The sequence below is a fragment of the Myxocyprinus asiaticus genome, chromosome 35, assembly GCF_019703515.2.
Source record: "Myxocyprinus asiaticus isolate MX2 ecotype Aquarium Trade chromosome 35, UBuf_Myxa_2, whole genome shotgun sequence".
Lineage (NCBI taxonomy): Eukaryota > Metazoa > Chordata > Actinopteri > Cypriniformes > Catostomidae > Myxocyprinus > Myxocyprinus asiaticus.
The window spans coordinates 36,279,504-36,301,056 of NC_059378.1; the positions used below are offsets into that span (position 1 = coordinate 36,279,504).

At 36.5% G+C, this 21,553-nt stretch overlaps 1 protein-coding gene across 1 annotated transcript in view; it reads left to right on the forward strand.

The window, feature by feature from the left end:
- Positions 1-21,553, forward strand: part of LOC127426091 (cyclin-dependent kinase 18-like) — a 90,538-nt gene that overhangs the window by 60,034 nt on the left and 8,951 nt on the right. Inside the window, exons 4-13 of the mRNA XM_051672606.1 lie at positions 2,388-2,513; positions 2,699-2,755; positions 7,653-7,767; positions 8,942-9,036; positions 9,306-9,368; positions 10,140-10,263; positions 10,461-10,581; positions 12,193-12,290; positions 14,336-14,441; positions 14,701-14,743. Coding sequence (XP_051528566.1) covers positions 2,388-2,513; positions 2,699-2,755; positions 7,653-7,767; positions 8,942-9,036; positions 9,306-9,368; positions 10,140-10,263; positions 10,461-10,581; positions 12,193-12,290; positions 14,336-14,441; positions 14,701-14,743 — 948 coding nt within the window. The remainder of the gene's footprint in view (positions 1-2,387; positions 2,514-2,698; positions 2,756-7,652; positions 7,768-8,941; positions 9,037-9,305; positions 9,369-10,139; positions 10,264-10,460; positions 10,582-12,192; positions 12,291-14,335; positions 14,442-14,700; positions 14,744-21,553) is intronic.

Here is a 21,553-nt window from a genome sequence, read left to right on the forward strand (position 1 = left end):
ATTTTGTTTCGCTTCATCTATTGATGACAGTGGTATAGATATTACTGTAGTAACTATGATAATTTCAGCAGAAACTACAGTACGGTTACTATAGTAAGGTTTTGTAGTGTACACATCTATAATCATAGCTCAACTGATAGAGCATTGCACTAGCAATACAAAGGACCAGTGTACAAGTCCTGACAAGCACGAGAGTCGACACAGGATTCAAATGCGGCATTGAAGCACCACGAAATGACGAGGTTGTGTGAGCTATTGCGTTTTCTATGTCACATTTGGTTTTGATGACACTATCGGTTAGGTTTAGGGTAGGGAGATAGGTTTTGTTGATTTAAATCTCAGAGCATTAACTTTAAAAACTTTACCTGTTTGGAAGAAAATTTTACTTTTCTCAGTGGAACTCAGTGGACATTTCACCTCGTATCTCAATACGTGAAACGAGCAACATAATATCACTTTTCAAAAATGTCACCACAGTTACATAATTTTTATGAGACCAGGCTGGGTGCATTTCACCTCTTAGAAAATCAAGCTAAAAATAAACCATACCAACTGGACTCCCATATGAAAACAATTGATTATTCAGAACCCCACAAAGCCGCAGCCTTGATCATCTCCCTCTGTTTGCTGCTCTGCTCTTCCTCCATAATAATCCATGTGATTCTATATTGGGTGTACAGGAGAAAACCTTTTGCCTCAGTTGGAGTTGCCATAGAAAGATGGAGTCCATCATTAAATGGAGTGGAAGTATTACCCGTAAGTTAGTCTAGCGCCACAAAAGAGAGATTCCACATTCACAGTGTTCTCTGTCTCGCCTGTCAGCCTTCATATTCAGTGGGCATGAATCTAGAGAGGGAAAATTGGAATGAATGCCCTCTCCCATTTTCAAATCCGAGTTTTTTCTGCACTCACAAACCTTTTATCTGCACTGTGGACCCTTATTTTATTCCTACAGGCTTGACAGGAGAGCGGCGAAGACGTTTTATTCACCCGTTTAATTTAGAAGTGCTAGCTAGTTTCATTGCCCAACCGTACAAACTCAGCCACGAGGCAAAACAAGATAATTCACAGGGAGTGTTCTTATTTTTTTAGGGAACATACGATTCCTCTCATTTCTGTGCTATTTTTGTGTCTCACCTAACTATATTCAAATGAACTGAATTATCCCTGTGTGATACAGTGTAGCCATATGGCAGCAATTTATTTTCTTTCACTGTCTCACATTTTAGACAAAGCTAAAACTTAATGCATTATTGTAAATAAAAGGGCAGTCTTTAAAGTGACCAAATGCAATTTCCAATTGGGAACTGTTATAGATAAGAGCATCTATTATATTATTGCATTTATTCATTTATTTGGGTATGTTTACAATAATATAATTACATTTATGCATAAATAAAACAATCATGATTTGCCTTTGTTCTTTTTAGACAAAAATTAACATGACAATGTTTTATAGAAAGGAAAATTCAGTGATATTCGACAACATTAAAGCATGATATAATTTTATCCCCTTTTCTCCCAATTTGGAATGCCCAATTCCCACTACTAAGTAGGTCCTCGTGGTGGCGCAGTTACTCACCTCAATCCAGGTGGTGGAGGACAAGTCTCAGTTGCCTCTGCTTCTGAGACAGTCAATCCACACATCTTATCATGTGACTCGCTGTGCATGACACCGTGGAGACTCGCAGCATTTGGAGGCTCATGCTACTCTCAGTGATCCATGCACAACTTACCACGCACCCCACTGAGAGCGAGAACCCCTAATCGCAACCACAAGAAGGTTACACCATGTGACTCTACCCTCCCTAGCCGAGCCAATCTGGTTGCTTAAGAGACCTGGCTGGAGTCACTCAGCATGCCCTGAATTCGAATAGTCAGTGTCAATACTCGCTGAGCTTTCCAGACCCCACTAGAAAAAGAACTTGACAGGCAACTATGAATAGTCATTGTTTGGCAAGAGCTGTGCAACAATTCTTCAAAAATGTCTACTTTTGGGTTCCATCGTAAAAAATAACAGCACGAGTTTGAGTAAATAATGACAGAATTTCTATTTTTGGTTGAAATATTCCTTTCAATGTGAGAAGATTGGTGGATAGTTTGTCGAGGTTACACTACTGTATATTGTATTATGCTGCTTTAGCTTGTTGATGCCAGAATCCTTTATTGAGTGCGAATCTTCACACTTGAGAAAAGTGACAGATTTTCTCATTGTCATGCCAGGCTTACATGGTAAGAATAGTGAGCTCTGCCAACAAGCATAGAGTTGTGTTCTGCAGTCGAGAAAGCTGTCATATTCACCTTGACATTCTGTATTTTTATGTATTTTCAAGCTGTACGTTAATAGCTGACAGCTCTTTGATGTTTTGTGCTCTCTCTGTGTGTAGGACGTATCTAAGAGGATGTCTCTGCCCATGGATATTCGTCTCCCTCCAGAGTTTCTGAAGAAGTTACAGATGGAGAGTCCTCCACCATGCAAACCTCTCAGCCGCATGTCCAGAAGAGCTTCACTGGTGAGTGACCGGTTGTTAAAGGGATAGTTCACCCAAAAATTAAAACTATTTCATCATTCACTCACCCTCTTGTTTTTTTCCAAACCCTCTTAAAATCAACAATGAATATGCACACACAAATAAAATGGCATAAAATATGTAAATAAAAGAAACACAGTCTGACACAGTATGCTTTTGTCTTCCAGTCGGACATTGGCTTTGGGAAACTGGAGACCTACGTGAAGTTGGGCAAACTAGGAGAGGTCAGATATTTTCTCTTCTTTGAGTTCGGATAAAGCAAAATAAATAGGCTATAGGCTAGGGTGAAAATTACAAACACAAAACAACAGCATTCGAAATCAAGAATCAAATCTGTTCATTACAATATATGATTCCCTGCAGACGATTATAGTACATGAGTCTTGTTGAATGTAGACTGTGATTTAATGGGCTTCTCTTTGGTATGAAGAGACATCAATCTCCAATATGCTTAAAGCTGTACTACGACAAACCCGTCAATTTTCCATTAAGTGCAGCAAAGCATACACATTGCAAATCATGAGAAATAATGTACTACATGCAACCCTGAGGAAAACCATATCTAATGTCTCTGTGAGCAAAACCTGAAATATTGGAAAAAAAATACTGAACCGTAGTGAATTCGCACAGTGATACCACACAACAGTCAAATTAATTGGTAACACTTTACAATAAGGTTCTATTCGTTAATATTATTTAATGCATTAAGTATCATGAACTAACAATGAACGATATATTTTTTTTACAGAATGTATTAATCTTTGTTAATGTTAGTTAATAAATATACAATTGTTCATTGTTAGTTCATGTTAGTTCATAGTGCATTAACTGTTAACATATACAACTTTTGATTTTAAAAATGCATTTCTACATGTTCAAATTAACATTAACCAAGATAAATAAATGCTTTAAAAGTACAGTTCAGTGTTAGTTCATGTTAAAGGAATATTACGGGTTTAATACAACTTAAACTCAGTCAACAGCATATGTGGCATAATATTGATTACCACAAAAAAACAAAATAAATTTGAATCGTCCCTCCATTTCTTAAAAAAAAAAAAAAAAGCACAAATCTGGGTTCCAGTGAGGCACATACAATGGAAATGAATGGAGCCAGTCCGTAAACAATAAAATACTCACTGTTTCAAAAGTATATCCATAAGAAATAAACAATATGCGTTTTAACATGACTTTAGTGTGATAAAATCGCTTACTAACCTTTTCTGTGTAAAACTGTAGCCAATTTTACAACTTTGTTGCCAGGATGATGTGATGTTAACAAAACCTAAAAGCCTAAAATTACTGTAAAAATCACCATTTAAACAAATTTACATCTCAAATACTGTAATACGTGAGTTTTAACAGAATTTTATAAATTTTATAAAATTATAAGCTTCACATTTCTGCCTTTAAACCCTCCTAAAATTGGCCTCATTCACTTCCATTATAAGTGCCTCACTGTAACCTACATTTTTGCTTTTTTATTTATTTTTTAAAGAAAAGTGGTAATCAACATTACGCTACAATGCTGTCCATTGAGATTAACATGTTAAACTCCCGGAACATTCCTTTCACTAATGATGTTAACTAATGTTAACAAATTATACCTTATTGTAAAGTGTTATCAATTAATTTTATATTTTAGCATCAGCAGTTATAAAAATTTTCATTAACACTTTTAGAGGTGTTTGCTTTTGGCAAACAGGCCTTGCTGTTTGTGATCCAAAGAAATCTGCCAATATTTGCACTGGCCCCACAACAAAAAATTATTAAAAAAAAAAATGTAAGCAATGTGTTTTATATATCCAAAAGAAAAGGTATGTATGTTTATTTCATCAAACTTATTATGCTGTCTTCACAAAAATATTTTAATTTTTAATAAATAGGATTTTAATTTGCAGTAATAACTGGACATTATACAGCTAAAATTTAAAACCATGACACATTTTTTGCTAGAAACAATGGCATAAAACATAATTTGTTTATCATTTTAATCCCATTCATAGTGATGCCTCTAGGACTATTACAGGTCATTCTCGCAATTTCGACAAAACCTCTCCAGTGTTGGCCAGCTAAACAATGATACCTTGGTATCACGTTTAAATCAGCAACTTTCACAACAGGCATAGAAACACAAGAACATAAACAGGCAGAAAATGTATTGACAATGCAACACTGGCCCGATACCCCAATAGACTGGCCCTGTCATGAAAAACTGGAAGTCTCAGGGAATTTTGAAAATGAAAGTTGAAAGTGAAAATGTTATGGAAATTAATACAGTCTTTCAAAAATCACAGATATGTCATGGAAATGGTTTTATTTATTTTTTTACAGTCCGCTCCAAGATGTTTCACTTGCATGGAATCACTCTTTCTGAGTGCAATCTCTATCAAATATTTTTTTATTATTATTTAAAAAAATCATGGGAATTCATTGGTCCAAAGTTGTGGAAACCCTGGCCATGGTATTAACAGGTTTTTTTTTTTTTTTTTTTGTAGTTTGCCCCACAAATTACAGTTGAAGTCAGAGGTTTACATACACTTAGGTTGAAGTCATTAAAACTCATTTTTTAACCACTTCACAGATTTAATATTAGCAAACTATAATTTGACAAGTTGTTTAGGATATCTACTTTGTGCATGACACAAGTAATTTTTCCAACAATTGTTTACAGACAGATTGTTTCACATTTAATTGAATATATCACAATTCCAGTGGGTCAGAAGTTTACATACACTAAACTGTGCCTTTAAGCAGCTCGGAAAATTCCAGAAAATGATGTCAAGCCTTTAGGCAATTAGCCAATTAGCTTCTGATAGGAGGTGTACTGAATTGGAGGTGTACCTGTGGATGTATTTTAAGGCCTACCTTCAAACTCAGTGCCTCTTTGCTTGACATCATGGGAAAATCAAAAGAAATCCACCAAGACCTCAGAAAAAAAAATAACAATAGAAATAAAAAAATTGGACCTCCACAAGTCTGGTTCATCCTTGGGATCAATTTCCAAAAGCCTGAAGGTACCACATTCATCTGTACAAACAATATTCCGCAAGTATAAACACCATGGGACCACGCAGCCATCATACCGCTCAGGAAGGAGACAACATTCTGTCTCCTAGAGATGATCGTAGTTTGATGCGAAACGTGCAAATTAATCCCAGAACAACAGCAAAGGACCTTGTGAAGATGCTGGAGGAAACAGGTAGACAAGTATCTATATCCACAGTAAAATTAGTCCTATATCGACATAACCTAAAAGGCTGCTCAGCAAGGAAGAAGCCACTGCTCCAAAACCACCATAAAAAAGCCAGACTACAGTTTACAAGAGCACATGGGGACAAAGATCTTACTATTTGGAGAAATTTCCTCTGGTCTGATGAAACAAAAATTGAACTTTTTGGCCATAAAGACCATGGTTATGTTTGGAGGAAAAAGGGTGAGGCTTGCATGCCGAAAAATACCATCTCAACTGTGAAGCATGAGGGTGGCAACATCATGTTGTGGGGGTGCTTTTCTGCAGGAAGGACTGGTGCACTTCACAAAATAGATGGTATCATGAAGAAGGAAAATTATGTGGATATATTGAAGCAACATCTCAAGACATCAGCCATGAAGTTAAATCTCGGTCACAATTGGGTCTTCCAAATGGACAATGACCCCAAGCATACCTCCAAAGTTGTGGCAAAATGGCTTAAGAACAACAAAGTCAAGGTATTGGAGTGGCCATCACAAAGCCCTGACCTCAATCTGATAGAAAATTTGTGGGCTGAACTGAAAAAGCGTGTGGAGTGAGGAGGCCAACAAATGTGAATCAGTTACACCAGTTCTGTCTGGAGGAATGGGCCAAAATTCCAGCAACTTATTGTGAGAAGCTTGTGGAAGGCTACCCAAAACATCTGACCCAAGTTAAACAATTTAAAGGCAACGCTACCAAATACTAACAAATTGTATGTAAACTTCTGACCCACTGGGAATGTGATGAAAGAAATAAAAGCTGAAATAAATCATTCTCTCTATTATTAGTCTGACATTTCACTTTCTTAAAATAGTGATCCTAACTGACCTAAGATGGAATGTTTTCAATTCATAAAATCATGCAGATGCGGGTCAGGAGCTTCAGTTAATGTTCACATCAACCATCAGAATGGGGAAAAAATTTTATCTCAGTGATTTCAACCGTGGTATGATTGTTGGTGTCAGACGGGCTGGTTTAAGTTTCTCTGTAACTGCTGATCTCCTGGGATTTTCACACACAACAGCCTCTAGAGTTTACTCAGAATGGTGCCAAAAACAAAAAAACAACCAGTAAGTGGCAGTTCTGTGGACGGAAATGCCTTGTTGATGAGAGAGGTCAACGGAGAATAGCCAGACTGGTTCGAGCTGACAAAGGCTACGGTAACTCAGATAACCACTCTGAGTACAATTGTAGTTCAGTGCAGAATTGCATCTCAGAATGCAAAACATGTCGAACCTTGAGGCGGATGGGCTACAACAGCAGAAGACCACGTAAAGTGCTATGTGAATATAGATCCTTAAGTCACACTTAAATATGTATGAATGTCTTTGCATTAAATAACAAAATATATAAAAAAAATAAAACAATTGTACAAACACATTTTTCATTCCAAACATGACACTCTGTGGTTGTCAACTGACTGACTTGACGCATCCACTAAAAATCACCTTGAGACCAGTTGAAAGTCATTGGAAAAATAGCTCAGGAAAGTGAAGATGGCATCATATGTTTGCAGATGCCACTTGTTTTGATATTTCGTTATCTAATGCAAATACATTGCTAAATTTCTATTTGTGACTTTACTGTCCAAATAATATTTTGGGGCCACTGTAACTATGATTACCATGTAAAACCATCTGATACAATCTCTGTACCATGGTATCACCACAGTACTTTTCTTATAAGGGTGTGTGTATAGAACAGTTTTAAGTTCCTAGCTCGTCCTATCTGACATCATGTTTATAGAAAAACTAAAAGAAAACTAGACCAAAAGGCTTTTGTCCCCAGACTGACTGAAGTTTCAAAACAGTCTGATATTTCACACCACAATCCTCACCATTTCCCAAAAGAGTGATTTTTTTTTTCTCCTTCTGTCTGTCATACAGGGCACATATGCGACTGTATTTAAGGGTCGCAGCAAACTCACAGAAAACCTGGTCGCCCTGAAAGAAATTCGTCTCGAGCATGAGGAGGGTGCCCCGTGCACAGCCATACGGGAAGGTAGCGTCCTCTCTCTCAGACACAACTAACACCTGAATTACTTAAGATCCCCAGTTGTTCAAAACCCAGATTGTCACGAAGAGTATACATTCTAAACTAGCGAGCAACAGGCATCATCTTCGCCCAGCCAGAATCACTCCATCTAAATGAGATTGATTACGTGAGAGGGGTTGCTAATGCAAGACACCTGGCATGAAGCAAGGCTGCCCCCCAGTGGCTGTTGAATGCAAAAATATTGAGTTCACACTAACAGTGGGCTCTTGAGATAACATAATATCATGATGTATTGCATTCCAAAACACATCACTGGAGGTGTGGGTTGGTGAAAATCAGAATTTAAGAGTTTGAATTGAATTGGCCATGCCCCACAGAATTAGATAAGGCTAAAATAGTCAAATCTATTCTTAAAAGGCATTTGAAAAGTACCAAAAATAAATGATGAAGGCCTGGTAAAAAGTTTCCAAGTCAGTTTTAGTGTGACCTTTATAAAACAAAAAGAAATAAAGTTGAAATCTGTTTGTTTGAATAAAAATCAACTCCTGGGACATGAAAGTGCCCAAAGGTTTAGAAACCCTGATTTTCTTTAAATGTAATGCAATTTTAATTCTACGTCCTTAAAGGTGCACTCAGTCATTTTTTTCCTCATTAAAAAAGTTTAACTCCTAAAGACATGAATTGTAATTTTGCAATATATGTAGGAAATCCTGACCACCAGTTATATCAGTAACCATATAAAAGCTGTTTTATTCTACATGGAGGGGGTCCGCACATGGGGGCTGCCATGTTAGAATCACATGACCAGCCAAATACTACTCGCTTAATCTCAGTAACCATCCTGTTATTTGACACTTTCACTCATTGATTAAAGTAATCATGGCTGACTGTGAATACTACATTTCTACAATGGCACCTTAAACTGAAAACTATTGATTTTAAATTATGCTGCAGCCAAGCCGCTAGGTGTCATTGTAAGTCCAAGCTGACACAAAGACAAAAGTGACTGAGTGCACCTTTAAATTCAAATTTGAATTACAATTTTGTATTCTGTTTGCTACCTCAATTTAAATTCAGTTCTGAATGACGCACAACCCACCAGGTTAGTATTTTGGTTCATGCTAATTGTCATTTGGCTGGAGGAAGGGTTCATTGCTGTATTCTTGTCCTGTTTCAACAGTGTCCCTGCTTAAGAACCTGAAACACGCCAACATCGTAACACTGCATGACATCATCCATACAGATCGATGCCTTACCCTGGTCTTTGAGTATCTGGTAAGCCACACTGCACTGCTATTTGACAGCGTCTTTTCTTTTGAAATTATCTGAAAAAAAAGCAGGCTTTAGATGAGCTCCTACCCCAATCTGTTGTCTGCTATAGTCAGAAGGCTAGTGTCCATTCCATGATTCATTGTTATATTGGGTGGGGTGGAATTTTAAGTATTCGTACGAAACTTACATTTCCAAACATTTCGAAAAGTGACTGAACCATTCTGATTTTAAAAGGTGTTGTGACTACAGTATATAACTTCCTGTCTTTCTAGGACAGTGACTTGAAGCAGTACCTCGACAACTGTGGAAATCTAATGAGCATGCACAATGTGAAGGTAACAGCTTTTCAATTCTGTCACTCAAAAACATCACCAGCTTACTAATTAAAGGAATATTTAACCAGAAAAATAAAATCTGTCATAATTTACTCACCCCTGTGTCATTCCAAACCTTTATTGTTTTGTGGAACACAAAATAGGAAAGTATAAAAATCTCCATGCTGCTGTTTACCAAACAGTGAAATATTTTGTTACCAGGCATTTGCAACATAGAGTATCAAAAAATTAGCCCTATAGGACTCATGTACTATATTCCAACTCTTCTGAACCCAAATAGCTTTGTGTGAGAAACATACTGAAATTTTTAAGTGCCGTATCTCTCAAAGTCTCATTCACGCATATTCGGTTACAAGACATTCGGGAACCAATTGCATTTGGTTATACTGACGGCAAACCTGGAGCAACGCATCTTAATTCGCCAAGTTTGAAAACGTGCATGCGCAAATTAAATTAGCTACGACGAAGGGCAAGAGTTTCAGTGATTAATAACTTTCATTAATAATTTTAGTCTGTTCCTCACACAAAGCTATCTTATGGCTTCAGGGGACTTGGAATACAGTGCACAAATCATATTGACTACTTTTATGGTGCTTTTTGAATCTTTTTTGGAGCTGTAAGGAGATTCTTCAAAATATCTTATTTTGTGTTCGATAATGAAAGAAATTCATACAGGTTTGTAATGACATGAGGGTGAGTAACTGTTGACAGAATTTTCATTTGTGGGTGTACTAGCCCTTTAAATGAGTCACCATTTCTCCCTCTTTGTAGATATTTATGTTCCAGCTTCTTCGTGGTTTATCATATTGCCATAAGAGGAAGATTCTCCACCGGGACTTGAAGCCTCAGAATTTGCTCATTAATGACAAAGGAGAACTCAAGCTGGCAGACTTTGGTGAGTCTCCCTCAAAAGACCTAAATATTCATTTCCTTTAGTGTGATCTACAAAGTATATTTGGCTTGTTTTTAGAACATTACCCAGTGGTGGTCTCCCATACGACTCTATCTTAAATCGGCACTTTGCTCAGATTCTGGGTTACCCAGCAAAGTTTATTCATTGACTTAAGCATGTGTCTTATCTTGCTTGATAAGGTTTGGCCAGAGCGAAATCAGTCCCAACAAAAACCTATTCGAACGAGGTAGTGACCTTGTGGTATCGACCTCCTGATGTTTTACTGGGTTCCACAGAGTACTCCACACCAATCGACATGTGGTAAGATATTCTCAGAAACCTGCTGCTATAAAATACCATGATGATCACACTGGAAAGCGACATGTTGCTATCGAATGTTCCAGTTCCCTGAAATCAATATATGCTATAAAATACCAACATGATCACACTGGAAAGCGACATGTTGCTATCGAATGTTCCTTGACCCTGAAATCTCCATCTCCTATCAGACATTGTTCCATCAACTCAAATTTGTTTACCATTTCCTGTGGCACTACTTAGAGCGTGTTGCACAAGCAATCTCTGAGACGTGGGTACTGGTCCCATGGGATTCAAGAAAGTAATCGTGTTCGCATTGAGGTTTTCATAAATTTTCATGAGTCTGCATTTTTGCTCTAAAATTGCATTTTTACTCCATTGACCATTTAGGGTTGGGGTTTGGGTTAGGGGTTAGAGTTAATAAAATATGCAATGCTGTTGACTTTAATTCATCGTTTACAGCTAAAAATACAACTTGCTTTTGGCGCCACTATTTGGACATACGTTAGTAACACTTCCAGCTTCGGCCACTGGGGCATCGCTTGGGTAAAGGTTAGTAGTACCTAACCCTAACCTAACCTAATCCTAACGGACAGTGCTTTGAATTTTAGTAAGCACAGACAGGTATCAGTTAAAGAACTTTTGACCTACTGTGCGTACGAAATCGTGTACTTTCACAGTATGTACTGCATTTGATGAAGGAATTCACAGTCTTAAAATAATTAACACAATAGTATTATGGGCAACCAACACAAATGATATGACAAATGATATTTTGACCCCATACTGGTAATATGCTTTTTAAATTCGCAGAATTTTAGTCTACATCAGCAGTTACTTTTAAAGTCTGCTGTACATCAGAGTAAATAATTTTACATGCGTACGACTTAATTTGCATTTGATTTATTTGATCACGTTTTACTTTTTGGCACTCAAACACGTTCGATTTCAATCTATTTTATGTGTTTAATGTCTCATTGTCAGATGAATGAAATGAATGGCTTCAAGTAACCTTTTGTTTTTTAAAAAATAATCCAATTTATACACTTTTATGAAAAATGTTGTGAAAAAATACATGAAACTGCCTTCTGATCATCTCAAAGTGCTTTTGACTCTCAGCCAGTCCTCCAGACAAAACATAAAGTTCAAAAATGTAATTCTGTCTTTACTGGCACAACCTTTTAACACCATGCATGCCCTGACACAGTCCTCAGGCAACCTCTGATAGCTGACATGTACTCGGACAATTTTAAATTAAGCCGTCCTGCTCAATAAAAATATAGTCGCATTAAATCTGCAGGATTAGTCCAGTGGGCTAATCAATCCGTGTTTGACAGCCGCCACATGTGTCTTTCCCATATCTCGACCTTGCAGACTTCCCGAGTGTACCCTCGAGTCAAGCACATGTCAGATTGTGATAGGAAAATATTCTCAAACATGGCTTATCCAAAACATCTATGACAGTTCCAGTCTGATGTATTCAAATGATGCTCGCTGTTTTCATTAAGAAGTTTTGACATATAAAATAACAGTATTAAATTAAAAATATATTTTATGATCATAACAGAGAGTGGTAGCCCTGCAGTAAAATGATGGATAATTGTTTATGACTAGGGGTGTTGGCTGTATCCTATATGAAATGGCAACAGGGCGTCCCATGTTTCCTGGATCAACAGTGAAGGAGGAATTACACCTGATATTTCGGCTTATGGGTATGAATACATTTCATGTCATTATTTAAATGGTATGCACAAATGTCAGAGTTTTGTCATAAGGAAACACTTTGAAAAATCATTAACACCAAAAAGTGTCATTTGAATCACTTTATTGGTCTTTTATGTGAATTACAAACCTAGTGTTTGTTTAGTTTGCAAGTATTTCTTCATTACTGGAATGGAGGTTTAAAGGGATAGTTCACCCAAAAATTATAATTCTGTCATCTTTTACTCACCCTCATGTCGTTCTAAACATCAAAGGAGAAGTTGAGCAGAATGTCCCAGGTGCCCATTTCCATACCATGAAAGTTAATGGGGTGATTCTCACGAAAACCTGTGAAGAAAATGTGCTGGTCATATTTAACCCCTAATCGACCAAAAAAATTTAAAAAAATTAAAATGTATTAAGAAAATAAAGCCTACAATTATGACCATTATGATTTTTTGCATTGTGACATTATTTTCAGGACACTTAAGCACATTTAACCCACAGTTCTCATTACCGTAACGCGTCTGCTCATTTTACTTTTACTATTCCCATTGTTTCCAATGCTGATTCTCGTTACTTGATTTTACTGTATATTACATTTAAAAGATGATGTTGTACAATGATTTTCTAAATTAAAATCAGCGAAAATGAAAGGGAATAACAAGATAGTACCACTTTGATGTATAAATACTTAAAAATGTAAAAAAAAAAAAAAAAAAAAAATATATATATATATATATATATATATATATATATATATATATATATATATATATATATATATATATATATACATATGTTGTGGTAATGAGAATATCATAATGACCTTTCACATTGCGGTAATGAGAATTGGGGGCTAAAACGTGCGTACATCATGAATGTAAAAAGTCTTAATGGCCCTACAAATAGGCTTAATTTGTTTTTGGTTTTTTTTGGTTTTTATGGGCAAAACCTACATTCAAAAAATATTTTAGCCGATTTTTAAGATTTACGCATTTCAATTTCATAATAAAATTTCATCAAATTGATTTGTGTAATTATTAACAAAATAATGCTTTTATATATATTTAAAATATATTATATATATATTATTATTATTATTTTTTTTTTTTTATTTTTTTTTTTGTGAAAGATTACTCAATTCAATATTAAGGAATTTTGTTATGAAATTGAAATGCATAAATCTTAAATTTATTACTATTATTATTATTTGTGTATGTGGAGGGCGGGGGGGGGGGGGGGGCAGGTTTAGGTGGTTTACTAGGACTTTTTTTAGGTTACAAACTGGTAATTACAAGTGTTTAGGGGTAGGGAAGGATAGCTGCACCAACGTGTGTGTGTGTGTGTGTGGGCAGGTTTAAGTGGTTTACGAGGACTTTTTTTAGGTTACAAACTGGTAATTACAAGGGTATTATGCTAAAAATGTGGTTTATGAGGACATTTCTAGTGTCTCCGTAATTCAAATCGCTTAAACATTCTAAAGGATGTTTTATTGAAAATGTAAAAATGCAGAAAGTTTATTGTGAGGGTTAGTTTAGGGGTAGGGTTAGGATCAGGGGATAGAATCTATAGTTCGTACAGTATAAAAATCATTATGTCTATGGAGAGTCCTCATAATGATAGCCGCACCAACAGGTGTGTGTGTGTGTGTGTGTGTGTGTGTGTGTGTGTGTGTGTTTGATTCTCTTGATTTTGGAGTAAAATAGGACCAGGACATTTTCTTGACAGGTTTTGTGAGAATCACCCAATGGTGACCCAATTTTTGACAAGCTCAAAAAAAGACAAAAAAGCTCCATAAAGAAGTCTATATGACTCATGTGCTATATTCCAAATCTTCTACAGCCATATAATAGCTTTGTCTGAAAAACAGACTGAAATTAGAATGATTTATTTATTGAAAAAGTTGCTCTAAAGTTGCAATTAAAAAAAGCCTACTTTTTCTGTTTCTCTGGGGGGGGTAAATAAGTAAATGATGATATATTTTTCATTTTGGGGTGAATAAATCCTTTAATTATCTAACTTTAGGACACATCTTTTGTTTCTTTGTAACCAGGCACCCCAACTGAAGAGACTTGGCCAGGAATCACAGCTAATGAGGAGTTCAAATCGTACCTGTTTCCTCAGTACCGAGCACAAACACTCATTAATCATGTGCCCAGGTACCAGAAAAACACAAAACACTGACCAACAAGCAACTGGACTAGCCTTTGGCTCCTGTGTATAAACCGCACAACAAAAACACACCTATAACTATAAACAACAACAAAGAATGAATGAGTGTAAATTGTTGATGGGGAATATTGTAATATACTCACAAGCTTTACAGTAGAAGCTAAATAAAGTAAAAAAATATGAACAGTTCTGATGCTGGAAGGGTCATAATTAATATTAATGTTTGTATGTTTTTTTTATTTTAAGGCTCGACACAGAGGGGATAGACCTTCTCACAGCTCTATTACTGGTGAGTGTGAACATTTGAAACATCATGAAATGGTGCAACATTATGACTCAGGGCAATAACGTATTCTATGCAAGTACAAAAATGCAGACGTGGTCTGGGCAACACATTGCAAGTTTACATTCCCATTGGACACACTTTTTCCCTCTTATGCACGGTTGAACGATCAGCCTTTCAAATTATACTCTTTTGACCGTGAGCCCATACAGGCGCATTCGAAGCATGCGCACTGTGCATGAGATGTATTGTGCACCATGCATAGCGGGGTTTAAGTGTTTATGGTTGCTGAGCAAGTTTGCATTAACAGGATTCAACGGTTGTGTGTACATCCTATATTTTACAATGGCTTCAAATGTGGCTCATTCAGTCATAATTTAGAGTTAGAAAAAAGTCTTTCTAGCTAGTCCATCCACAGTCGGCCATCTTTGGAATGCTCTCGGGAGGCTATTTCCAATCATGCAGCTCCTATCTACTTTAATGGTGAAAGACCGAAATCTCAAAAATGGTTGGTCAAGATTACGATCAAAGAACATATTTCAAATCAGCAATAAAATGTGATAATACTGGAATCATAAATTGTGCTTCCTTACCTCAGATTACACTAAAAAAATTCAATTTTCCCAGCTTGTATAGCTAATGTGCATGCACATTCTTGAGATGATTGACAGGCGATGTCTGTTTCTAAAAGGTGATTGGCTCTTTTAACTGTAAGGCGGGACTTCCTATCTACATCTGTTGACAATTGGGTGCTAGAGCTTCTTGGTTGGACATTCCAATTTCTCCCATTCATTTGAATAGAAGTGGCCCGTCTCTGCTAAATAGTCTATGGGTAGAATTACCTGTTTTATAATATTAGTTTTATTGTTTAGACATCTTGTTTTTGCACTGATGCCAGAATTTTCATTTACTTATTATGAATAATCTTTTGGTATACTGTACATCCATCAAGTTACAAATAAAAAGAGAAAATAATCAAACAATTTACTGCATTATCCAAATATAGGTTATCATGTGGTTATTTAATATCTAAACAAATTTTTTGTTAAACTTCCATAAAAATAACTGTATGTGATACAGAATCATTTTAAAATATAAAACAATAAAAGTAAAAAAAAAAACAAACAAAAAAAAACATGTTTCAAGTTCATAGAAATGTCATATATGTGTCCATGTTGGTTTCATAAATTTTTTTTAAACATTTAAAGCATTTTCTCAATAAAAACAATTTCAAGTGGTGTTACCATAATGTATTACAATTATTTCCTTGCTTCTTGAATAGACAATTGTTATTGAAATAACAAAAAAAGTTTTCAAACATATTTTTCATGGTAAAAATTATTTTTAACAAATATTGTGAATTTTTGATTCACAAATATCCAGAAGTTTTCTTAGGGTTAGGCCTGCTTAAAGGTGCTGTAAGCGATTTTAGCCGTTCTACTTCCACGAGACATTGATTTAGCCACGCCCCTTCTTTCCAAAACCCTGCACTCCAAAGATACCAAATTAACTTTATTGAGGCCGACATCATACAGAAACAGTTGTTAAAAACAACAGCAGAAAAATAGCACCCTCAACTGACAACTGTTACGAACAACATGGCACAAAATTGGCAGTAAAGACTCAATAATGCGCTGAAACTACAATACAATGAGAATGCACAAAATGATTGACAGGTCAAAAGTGTCAGAGACCGCGGCCCACGGACACATTTTTGTTTGCTGTTTACCAAGACACGACACTTATTTCAGTAATATTTTTCAGGGAGTAGGAACAAATTGCTTACAGCACCTTTAATTTGACCTGAACAAAATGTGCCTTTTTATAAAATAATCTTATATCTTATATTTTTAAAAAGTTCACACACAGTCATGAGGGTCTAAAGGGATCTTCTTAGTTTTATTTATTTATTGTCTGTTTTTTTTTTTTTTTTTTTTTTTTTTGTCACATGACAACAGAATGCCTGACCACCTGACTTTAATTTAGTGGACACATTTTTTTCAAATATTAATAATATATGAAAACAAAACTTGATCCGGACAAAAAATTTGCTTCATTTGACTACGACTGTCATTGACCCATATTCTGTTACCTTGATCAAATGAAATTACTCATACCATGATATAAGATTTTGGTCATAATGCTCATCTCTGCAGTACTTGCAATGATGCAAGCCATGCATGCATCCATGAATGCAATTACATTTACAACTGCATGAACACACATTTATCTGTAAAATTTCAAACAAACACACACCACATGTGCAAAGGCCAGTGAGGAGTGGTATAAAACCATGGAACTACAACTATCTTGGCTCCCAGAAATCCCTGGGTGAAAAAAGCCCTTGTTAAGAGTTCCATTGCCAAGCCAGAGTGAGCTCAGAAGCTAATTATGGTGTCGACTTCCTCTCTGCCTGCTCTCCTCCAGGTCCAATTAGTCTGATACAGCTAGAGGTGTCAGGCACAGAGTATTATGGCGTTATCAAAACACAGGTAAACAAATGCAGGTTGACACCACAGCACTGCACTAAGGTAGAGACAAGAGTAAAGACTTTTAGGGAGAATACTGCTTAGGGAGATAATGTTGGGGGAACTATTGGACAAAAATATCTGCAAGGGAAGTACATGTTGCATATAGTAGCAAATATGTTTATACAGTGGCAATAAAAAGTATGTGAAACCTTTAGAATTACCTGCATTTATGTGTAAATTTGTCTTAAAATCTGTTTTGATCTAAGTTACAATAATGAACAAACACAATCTGTTTTAACTAATAACACACAAATTATTGTTGAATACAACATTCACAGTGTGGGTCGGAAAAAGTATGTGAACCCCTAAGCTAATGATGTCAACAAATGCTAATTAGTCAGGAGTTGGCAAACCTGGCATCCAATTAATGAAACAAGATAGGAGGTGTAGGTTAGAGCTACTTTGACTTATAAAAAGCACTCAAACATTTTGAGTTTGCTATTCACAAGAAGCATCTGCTAATGTGGACCATGCCTTGCAAAAAAGAGATCTCAGATTACCTACGATCAAGAATTGTTGCTTTGCATAAAGCTGTAATGGGTAATGAAGTTATCTTGAAGAGCTTAGATATTCATCTGTCCACAGTTAGACAAACTGTCTATAAATGGAGACTATTTATTACTGTGGCAACTCTCCCTGAAAGTAGACGTCCAGCCAAGATGACTCAAAGGGCACACCGCAGAATGCTCAGTGAGGTAAAAAAGAACCCTAGAGTGACAGCTAAAGATTTGAAGGAATCAGTGGGACTGGTTAACATCTCTGTTCATGAGTCTACTACATGGGAAACATTAAACAGGCATGGTGTCCATGGCAGGACACCATGAAGGAAGCAGCCGCTTTCCAATAAAAACATTGCTGCGTGCCTGAAGTTTGCCAAAGACCAACTTGACACTCCACAACGCTACTGGGAAAATGTTTGTTGGACTGATGAAACTAAGGTTGAATTGTTTGGGAAGAACACGCAGCACTACGTATGGCGTAAAAAGGGCACAGCATACTAATATGAAAACATCATCCCAACAGTGAAGTGCAGTGGAGTGAGCATAAAAACAAAAAAAGAAAATCCACCTTTAGGTGTGGCCCAGTCAGAGCCCAGACCTTAACCCAATAGAGATGCTGTGGAATGATCTCAAGAGAGCAATTCATACCAGACATCCTAAAAATATGGCTGAGCTGAAACAGTTCTGTAAGGAATAATGGTCCAAATTTCCTTCTGAATGTTTTTCATGTCTAATCCGCAGCTACCAGAAACGCTTGGATATTAATGCTGCCTTCATGTGCTATCATAATTATCCTACTTCCCACTTCTGAAGTGGTAATTACGAGTATGTCGTGTTCACATGCTTTGTTGTCGGAAAGAGCAGGAAACATGGATGACGCCAGGTTCATTCATACATATTTCTTAAGGAACTTTTATGTTGACACTATAATACATATTACTCAGTTAGCTTGCAGACAATAATGGAATTTTGGTCTAATACAAGCTATTTCCACAGTGTAAAAATGTACAACATGCATAGAATGGTTGCTGATATACATAAATGAATATGACCAAAACGGCAAGCGCTAACAATTAGCTCTATTTAGAAAAATGAATAAAACCTGTAATTCACTACAGAAACTGTACTTTCCTAAGCCATGCTGAAAGCTTAGGACATCTCCCACCTCGGAAACTCAGGTATAAAAATTATCTCCCAGTCATAATTACGACTTGAGTGGTCATTCATGTCACAGCTTCCTAGTGGGAAACTCATATTTACGATAATTCTGATAGCACGTTTTCCACAGAACTGTTAATGTTTAATGGGATGTGTTCAATAAATAAATGAAAGATTAAAATAAAATGAAAATGAATGATACCTCGTGCTTCGGGTTTTTCCACTTTTCTACTATTTCAACTGCATGTATTTTACCGCACGCATCTGTTTTCTCTCTTTTTTTCTTTTTTTAACACTTGTCTACATCTCGCGTCTCGACTGCGTGCATTCGTTTCTCCACTGTGTTTTACACGGATTATTGCATCAATCTCAAACATCTGCTGATTAGGAACCACATCGATCTCAAACCCTCGCTGCTCAAGAACAACCATAACAACAACAACAAACAATTATGGTAAGTCATGGCATCCTCTCATGTTATTTCTTCCTGCATTGCATGCCACATGTTTACTATAGCTTCTTCCATCAGCAGTGAGGGATTCACATGTGATAAATGTAAGGAATTAGTCAGGTTGAAGAAGAAGGTAAATGAGTTAGAGGCTCACATCAGAATGCTAGTGGAGGTCAGTGAGAAAGAGAAGCCAGTAGATACTGTTTCAGATGCAGATAGTACAGAGAGCAACACACACACTTTGGTTCCGGATGTAGAGCCCCTGCAGCAGGGCGTTTGGGTGACGTCTCAGTGGCATACTCGCTCAGCAAAGCGACACCACTCTCCCATTCCTGTTAGGGTATCCAATTGATTCTCCCCACTCAGTGATGCACCCACGGAGAATCATGTTGAAAGATCATTAATAATTGGTGATTTTATTGTGAGGAACATGGAAATAGAGACTCCAGACACCATTGTTAAATGCATTTCTGGGGCTCGATCATCTGACATCAGATCAAATTTACAAGTGCTGGCTAATGCTGAATGTAGATTTTCTAACATTTTTATTCATGTTGGCACTAACGATGTCTGGCTTCGCCAGTTGAAGATCACTAAAGATAATGTTAAAGAGGTGTGTGAACTTGCAAAAATGATGTCAGACACTGTAATATGCTCTGGCCACCTCCCTGCTCATCATGGTGATGAGGTTTATAGTAGATTAGTGTCACTGAATGGCTGGATATCTGAGTGGCGTGCGGAGAGCAGCATAGGATTTATAGACAATTGGAAGAGTTTTTGGGGTAGACCTGACCTGCTATAGAGAGATGGACTCCATCCCTCCAGGGAAGGTGCCACTCTCCTCTTTATTAATTTGGCTCATAGACGTAATAGTGATAGTATTTAACTAACTGGGGCCCAGGTCAGGAAGCAGACAAACTGGTTAAACCGAACGTCTGCTAGCTGCCTTGAGACACAGGTCACATAAACTATAACACATAGGGACTGTATCACCTAGATATCATATTGAGACTGTGTCTGTTCCCCGAACTTCCAAACACAAAACCCTCACTAAATAATTTAGAATTGTTTTTATTAAGGTCAAACTTGACAAAAAAATAAATACATTAAAAAAAATAATAATAATAATGAAGATAAACATCATATAAAGTAGGTCTACTAAACATTAGATCTATTTCTACCAAAACACTAATTGTAAATGAAATTATTACAGATCATAGTTTGGATGTGCTCTGCTTGACTGAAACATGACTTAAACTGGATGAATATTAGTTTAAATGAATCTACTCCCTCAGGTTATTGTTATAAACGTGTGCCTCGTCTGAAGGGTCGAGGAGGTGTTGCTACAATTTACAGTGATGTTTGTGGTGTTACTCAGAGGACAGGATATAGTTTTAAGTCTTTTGAACTAATAATGCTTAATGTGACACCATCAGATCCAAATTAAAAATATCTGTCGTCTTTTGCCCTTGCTACAGTGTATAGATCACCCGGGCCGTATTCTGGTTTCCTTGGTGAATTTACACATTTTCTATCAGATCTAGTAGTTAATGTAGATAGAGCTTTAGTTGTTGGTGACTTCAACATTCACATAGATAATGAAAATGACACATTGGGATTAGCATTTATCGATATTCTCAACTCTCTTGGAGTCAGACAAAAGGTGATGGGACCAACTCATCGCCATAATCATACACTAGATTTAATTCTGTCATATGGTGTTGATGTTGATACTATAGAAATTCTACTGAAGAGCGATGACATCTCAGATCATTACCTCGTCTCTTGTTTGCTGCAATCAGCAAATGTCACTCAATCTACACCACGCTATCGTTCAGGTAGAACTATTCTTTCGACCACTAAAGATAGCTTCACTAATAACACCTCCAGAATTGTCTTACATACTCGGTAAGCCAAAAAGTACAGAAGAACTTGATGTAATAACAGAAAATATAAATACAGTCTTCATGAATTTCTTTACTGATAAAACTGAAATAATCAGAAATAAAATTGGAACTATGCAATCAACTGTCACAGCACTGCAGAAAACAGTGTCTCATAATTTTCCTCACAAGCAACGTAAATCCTTCGCTGTCATAGGTCATGAAGAACTAACAAAGCTTATAAAAAAATCAAAAGCCACAAAATGTATGTTAGATCCAATACCAACAAAGCT